The sequence below is a fragment of the Myotis daubentonii genome, chromosome 8 (genome assembly GCF_963259705.1).
Source record: "Myotis daubentonii chromosome 8, mMyoDau2.1, whole genome shotgun sequence".
In the NCBI taxonomy this organism is placed as follows: domain Eukaryota; kingdom Metazoa; phylum Chordata; class Mammalia; order Chiroptera; family Vespertilionidae; genus Myotis; species Myotis daubentonii.
This window is the reverse complement of record NC_081847.1, coordinates 46,622,913-46,630,430: the sequence shown is the minus strand read 5'-3', so window position 1 is coordinate 46,630,430 and position 7,518 is coordinate 46,622,913. Positions and strand designations below refer to the sequence as shown.

The 7,518-nt window shown below is 38.1% G+C and overlaps 1 protein-coding gene across 5 annotated transcripts in view; it reads right to left on the bottom strand.

Annotated features, from left to right (window-relative positions):
* Positions 1-2,015: 2,015 nt before the first annotated feature.
* The window catches only part of SERPINB7 (serpin family B member 7), a 43,581-nt gene continuing 38,078 nt past the window's right edge, over positions 2,016-7,518 (bottom strand). For 4 of the 5 annotated variants that reach the window (XM_059706309.1, XM_059706308.1, XM_059706310.1 and 1 more), the window contains 2 exons: positions 5,410-5,559; positions 2,016-3,085 (listed from right to left, as the gene is read on the bottom strand). In XM_059706309.1, the coding sequence (XP_059562292.1) occupies positions 2,687-3,085; positions 5,410-5,559 (549 nt within the window). In that variant the 3' untranslated portion in view covers positions 2,016-2,686. The remainder of the gene's footprint in view (positions 3,086-5,409; positions 5,560-7,518) is intronic. The other variant, XM_059706311.1, reaches the window with a different exon arrangement.

Below are 7,518 nucleotides of genomic sequence, written 5' to 3'. Positions count from 1 at the left end.
TACGTACAAAATTGTTGGTTAAGTTTTATTGTCTTACTCTATTAATAAATGCTATGTTTCTCTACCTTTGGTAAAATTCTTACACTAATAATAACTTGAGTTCCAGCTAAAACAGAAACGTATGGGAAAGGCCCATGAAAATCTCCTGAGGAATGCTTACATATTTCCTTACACATACACTTACATGCACAATGTTCGAGTCCAATCTGTACACCTTAGGAAGGTCAAAAAGTCTTCAGAAAAGGCCTTTTTTATCCTGGAGGTCTAAAAGGGGAGACTCTATATGATGAGATTCCTAAAGGAGCTTCTGAAAAGGAAAACTAGAAGTTGCTGGGTTGGAGTGAGAATATAAATAGAAAAGTGGTAATTCTTTCTCCTGACAACTTAACTTATAGAATGTCTTGCCAATATCCCGAGGCCCAGAGACAATGTCTCTGGTCTGATGGGTGCAGTTCCAGTACAGCAGCCTACAGAATTCCTACACAGAAAAGAGCAAACTTAAATAATTTGGCTGGTGTGTGGCTGATGTTTTATAGGGACAAGAAATGTTCCCACTTGCTTGAAAAGCCATCACTCTGTTCACATCAACATGGAAGTAAAATCCTCTAAGACATCAGTATATTTCTGTTGCCTATTGTCATATAACTAGGAATGGAGTGGGGAGCAGGCAAAAAATGGGGTCAGGTGGGGTTCAAGTTCATAGAAAATAGAAATAAATGTACAGACCAGGACCTGTTTCTCAGAGTCTGTGAGGCACTTGACCCATTGGTTGTGTGTGTGTGTGTGTGTGTGTGTGTGTGTGTGTTTCCTGCCTTTTGCCCAACCGTTTGGTAAGCCTGCTACCTGGTAAATTACATGGTCACCCTACAATCAAAAATATTTCTCTGGCTATAGCAGATTACTCTAATTGGATCCACATAATCCAAAAAACATGAAAGACCATTAGTTGAAGTGGCCCACCAAGTGTCTTTATAAGAGAGACCTTTTAAATTAGACACACTTGTGTTTTAACATGAACTTTGCCTTTTGTCATTTATGTAACTAACTTGATTCTCTGAACCTAGTTATTAAATGGGATAATAGCAGATACAACACGGTTGTTGTGAGTGTTAAATATGATGATGATAATAAAGCCTCTAAATAGAAAAAGTATTCAATAATGTTTATCTTTCCTCCTCCTTTCTAGGGATTATGGATTAAACTCAAAGAAGAGTCACAGACTTGAGAAGAAAACTACCAGCCTCCCAAATTAATTCTATAAATGGGGAACTGAAGTCCTCCTAAAGACAGAGTCTAGGAATATGTTATACTTGAATGGCAATGGGTGGAAATGGAGTTAATCAGAAAACCCAATTTCTCCCAAAACACATACCACTGCATACCAGTTAAATTCATTCCTTGCAAAGGTCTCTGAAAGACATCATAGTCATTTCAGGTGTGGCAGGTTAATGACAAAATTATTTTGGTCAGGAGATACTCTACATTTTTAAAATTATGTCACATTCACTCATTCATGCCATATTCATGGATTCCATAATATTTGTTGAAAGTCAAGTATCTGCCAGGTCTAGCATGCCGCATCACAGAGACATGCTATAGGCTACTAGAAAGTTCAACGTGGTCTACTGATTCTCAATTTATTTTTCATCTGCTGTGTAAAGCTACCTATAACCTATTATAAATATCCACAGGTACTAATCTTTCCCCCTTATGAATTTAAGTCCTCATATTAAAATTAGCTCATCAGCCTATGTAAGTAGATATAAAAGTAACTTTCATGTGTAATACATTAACAACATTTAATGAAATCAGATAGGTATTTGTAAAGCATTCTTTTTTTTTTCATTGCTTGCTTGTTCAGCCTAGAAAAAATATATTGCTGGCAGTCTCACAATTGGTCATAGGAGAACAATCACACCGGTATAGTTATGTTGTTTTTCTTTATTCTGATAAATAGAGAAAACACATGTAAACTCTACAGCATATGAAATAATACACTGTACATAACAACTGGCAACCGTTAAAAGGTATTTAATATTTGAAAAAACTATGTACATATTAAGTGTCTATCAAGGAAAAGCCAAACGACATTCATTCACTTGAAGTTATCCGTGAAATAATTTGGTTGGCCCCCAATCCCAAATCCATATTTTTTTTTTGCTTTTAGATTAGAGACTGATTTCACATCAAATGTTCAAGTCAATTCTAATGTCTTCTTAGGTCAGCAAGGAAAAGTGATCCCTCACACTTATTTCTAGCAGGCGGGCTTGTTTTCTAGACCATGTACAATAAAACTAGACTATCAGGGACACTAGAGTTTCAGAAAAGATCTCTAGGGTGGCTTCTACATTGTCATTTCCAGTGGAGTACATGTCCACAATTCCCAGATGCCATGCCCAGAACTGTGTACAAGTGGCTATGGAGTAGACTGGTAGAAATGAGTGTGGGTAGAAAGACAATGGAATTATAAATGGGTGGGGAAGACGGAGGTAGAAATGCTAAGAGCAAGATGGGGATAATGAACCAGGTGTCAGAGAAAGGTCAAGTCACCAAAGTCATCTGCTGACCAATGTGAGAGAAAGTAAACTAAAGGGAGCTCCATATGCTTCCTATTAAATTTTATCTATTCACATGTGGTGGTTCCTTGATATCGATGGGACTATCATAATAGAAACCAATTGGACTGTCAAGGGCAAGAGACTTTGCCACTAAACAAGATGATGTCATTCTTCATGATGACAAATAAGAATGGGTGATCAGCCCTGAACACAGTAGACTCGGGGAGTAGCTTTTCTACAATGGTGTTTTCTGAGACAGCAGCCGCCTCTGTGCCGTCCTCATTAACTTCTATGTACGAGTCATGCATCAGTTTTGACAAAGATAAACGACCTCCTGAAGCTATGCCAGAGAAATCAGCTCTGGTTTCATCGAAGATATCTCTCAGCCCAAGGGCTTGTAAATAACGTTTAATTTCATATTTCTTCTCTATCTTGAACTGAGGAATAAACACCTTGACGTACTGATGCCTCATTTTTCTTGGGCTGGTCCATTTCATTAGATTTTTGAAGGTCAGTTGGTTTTCAATCTGTAGGAATATTCAAAAGGCAATTTAGAACCCCATGGTTAAAAAACAACTACAAAGATATATGGCTTTTCATAATTATCCTCTCCCAGACACTGTATTTATGTGTAAGTATGTGAATGGGTCCTGGAGATTTTGGAAATAGGAAATGATTAAAACAAATAGTTCAAGCACTCTTTCATAAATCACATGCTTAATTTGCTCTGCTATGACAAGGTGTGATTTAATTGTATTCCAGGGAATTTCTGTTCTCTGCCTACATATGAACATATATAGCCAAAGTGAAACAATGGTCCAGTGAAGGAACTAGGGAATCAGAGATCATCAGAGGGAGAAAGGAGCTCAGTAGTCATTTAAGTCAGTGTTGCCTGACCATTTTCTCAGGATGGGCAGCAAAGAAAATGATATTTGCATAGCTTGCAGGAGTAAACCAATGGAAGGAACCACGGGGGGACCTAAGGCAAGGAGCATAGAGCTCCAGCCTCAAGGATCTGGGGGATCAATATCTTCCAGCACAGTCATCCATGCTATCAGGGAGGCTTGGATCCTAAATAACTCTCCTACTCGACACATGGGAGGACTGAAACTCAAGAGCATGTTGGGAGATGTGCCCGAAGTACATAGCTAGGAAACTTAGTTATATAGCTAGGAGCTTACATCTCTCTCCAACACCCTTGCTGACCCCAAATGACTCACATATTAAATTCACTAATTCCTGAGAACTGGTCATAGCTTATTCCAGACCTATAATGGGAAGATTTTTCATGTACATTGTTTCCAGATCTCATATATGGACATTTGTTCTCAAATTCAGGCTCACTGGGAATCGTAAAGAGATTTTCACAGCTATTCATCCTTACCTGTATTCTTATCAAGAATCCAAATTTATAAGCAAATTTAGTCTTATTTAAATTTTCTATAAATTATCCAGTTTGAAGTTAACCTGTAATAACTTTTTATTCTATGTTAGTTTTTCTCATTTGGCCCAATGCAAAGCCAGCTTCCTCATTATTATTTAGTAATGTAGGATTATGTAGTTATGTAGATTTAGTTAGTTATTAATACTAGACACCTAATGATCCACACATTAGAGCAATCTATTACAGAAAAAGACAACTCGGACAATAAGTACAAAAAGAAATCTATCTTTTGAGTTACCTACTGCTTGTTTTATCCAGGCTACTTTTTCTATCATTGCAGATTATTTGAAGTTAAAATAATTGATATGTGCTAAAATCTCATTGGTATAAATATCACCAAATAAATTATTTAATATGAGTACCATATTTCATGCTGTTTCGCTTTCAATTTAAAAATGCCAACTTCATGAATTTCATTTGTTGTTTATGTCAAACTACATAATATAAATGAAGCATCTGGCACATTGTAGGTATTCAGTAAACAGTCCTTTTAATTGTAAGCACAGAGAAGGGACATGAAATCTAAGCTTCTAGGACTGCAGGCTGAAGACTAGCCAAATACATGAGGAGAAGAGGACAAAGGGCTGAAAGAGTATTGGGATCTGAGATACAGTAACCATGCCTGGCTTACATAGCCACCACCATCTGCTCCTTGCACTGTGCTGGTCTGTTGATATATATATATATATATATATATATATATATATATATATATATATATATATATAATTGAATTTCAGAGAAAAAGGGAGAGGGAGAGAGAGATAAAAACATCCATGATGAGAGAGAATCATTGATCAGCTGCCCTTTACTGGGGATCGAGCCGGAAACCCAGGCATGTATCCTGATCGGGAATCGAACCATGACCTCTTGGTTCATAGGTCAATGCTCAACTACTTAGCCACACCGGCTGGTCTGGTCTGTTGCTTTTGCTATATCACTCACTAGGCAGTTCCTCACCTGTGCTTTTCCTAGAGACACAGCCGCACAAGTCAGATGATACATTTTAATTCTCAAAGGGCTATGACTTCAAAACACCATCATATCATTCCTGCCTGAAAATGCTTATTCTATCAAAATTTCAATATACGTGAAAGACAGTTTTCATGGCCAAGGGCGAAGAACTCTGAAACTCATGCGCTATTTCCTCCATAGCTGAGATTTGAGAGGATTCCAATTTTACAATTGTTTAAATAAAATTATGCTAAGCTGAGTTAAGGCAATCTCAACATCCATAATAATGCTTGGCACATAGTAGGTACTCATTAAATATTTGGCAAATAAATTAATAAGTGGGTAAATCTCTAGCATTCCAACAACCTGAAACCTTAAAATTGATAAATGAACACACAAGTACCAGTATCCTAAAAGTCGTCCCCAGCAGTGGAAGTGGGAGTGGTAACTTACTTCGGAGAGGCTTTCACTCTGAGGCAGCATGATGTACATGCTTATGCCACCCTGATATCTGAGTTCAAGAACTTGCATAGGTGGGTCCTGAATGACAGACAGATTGAACATCCGTTCTTGATACATCATGGCAACTGCTTTTCCAGGACACTGGAAGTCAAGTCACAAAAACATTTTAATGAGCCCACCTGTTTCACTTATTGACCAGGTACAAAAGAAAAAATGTCTCAGTTTTTGTTCAGTTGATCCTGTAGGTTTTCCCTCACATGTTACCATTGGTGCACATCTTCATGGTGAAAGCATAGGCTTTAACTGCCTGAGTTTAAAACTCCCCAGCTGTGTGACCTTGGGCAAGTTACTTCACCTCTCTGTGCCTCCATTTCCTCCTCTAAATAATGAGGATAATGATAGTCTGTACTGCAAAGGATTATTGTAAGGGTTATGACAGTTAATATATCTAGTACTTGGAACATTGCCTTGTACTTAGTGTTTTATCTGAAATGTCTATATAATAAGTAATAAACAATTATTAAATAGCATTATAATTAAAAATGACTGCTATAGATTTTTTCTCTCATCAGAAATAAAATGCAACCTAGTACTATGAAAATTACACAATTTAAGAATGAGGTCTTGTAAAAAAATTAACTTTTGTAAAATACATCACTCAGATTAACACAATAGGTCTAGCCTTGAGGAATATAATTTGCAGATTTGGAAACACTGCAGAGGTGTCATAAACCACCTTTTTCTGAAATGATATTGTGATTCTGCAACGTTGTCATCTTGTCTGTCATATCTCGCTTTAGTACAGGAAATTCTATAGGAGGAGGATAGATAATGATTTGTGCTGAAAGCAAAAGTCCTTCTCTCTCTGGAAAGGATATCCATTTTGACTGAAAGTTTGAACCTCATAAAGAACACACCTGAAGCATTAAAGCGGAAAAGGCACCTGCCTACTGAGACAGATCAGCCGAACTGAGCCTGGTGCGAATAGGGGCTGGATGTTACAGTCATAATATCACATTCCGTGCCGGGGCAAGGATCGCACAGCTGAGTCATGCGGAGAAAGGCTGAAACAAGGCTTTTTAGCAAAGAGGTCACTTCACCAAAACTGATGTCAGTGATATAGATTCCATAGTCTGTCAGATGCTCTATATCATAACTATGTTATAAGGGACATGCAATTGGCAGGAAGATTATTTTAAACAGTTATTACATGTTAACACTTATGTAAGTAAAAACTTCTTTAGGGGTAAAAACCCACAAACAGTGCAGGGGACAGGCACACAGTGTCTTCACGGAAGGAAATTAATCAATACAGTCTACATGGGAGGTGCTGGAGGAAAGTGTGGAACAAAAGCTCACACCAAACTCTATTAACATGCCAGCGGTTCCTAAAATTCTAGTTGCTGCCTAATATTCTTCCTATTCAATTGTGCAGATAATGTCTGTAGAGACAGCTGCATTCTTATTAGGATTTATCGCATTATTATGTTTTCACATACAAATTTCAAACTATTTCTGTGCCCCTCTCTTTGTTCCCATGGAGACACTTGCATTGTAAACTTGCTCCTCGAGGTTGTCTTAGGACCCTGTAGCCAGGGACACAAGGCAGGGCTGGCTGTACTCCCTGCAAAGGGCAGTCACCGAAATAAGCCAGAGGGTCAGCCTATTACCTTTCTATTCTGTTCTTGTGCCTTCTCCTTCCTCTCAAATATCTCCCAAATGCCTTCCTCCTGCCCTACCTGTGGTTCCACTCTGCCTAGGTGGCCTTTTATTACCCACCTCCTTGCTCATCCAGTGACCTCTCATTTCTACCAGCATTCAGCTCTCCTGTGTCTTAAACTTCTGAAGTGGGGAAATGTAGAAAGAAGATTTCAATTGCATTTTCCACTTGAAAAATAAAACTAAGTTTAAAAGTTAAATCTGAATTTCTCTACCTCAGCTTAATAGACTGGGTGATTGAAAGGGAAATTAGAGGAGCTTTATGGAATCACTGTATTTCGCTTGTGAGGAGCTCTGCAATGGTTAACTTGCTAAGACAAGGCAGCTTCCATGAGTCGAGGTGGGCACCCCGATGTGGTATTTCTGACTCCAAAGCCTTTG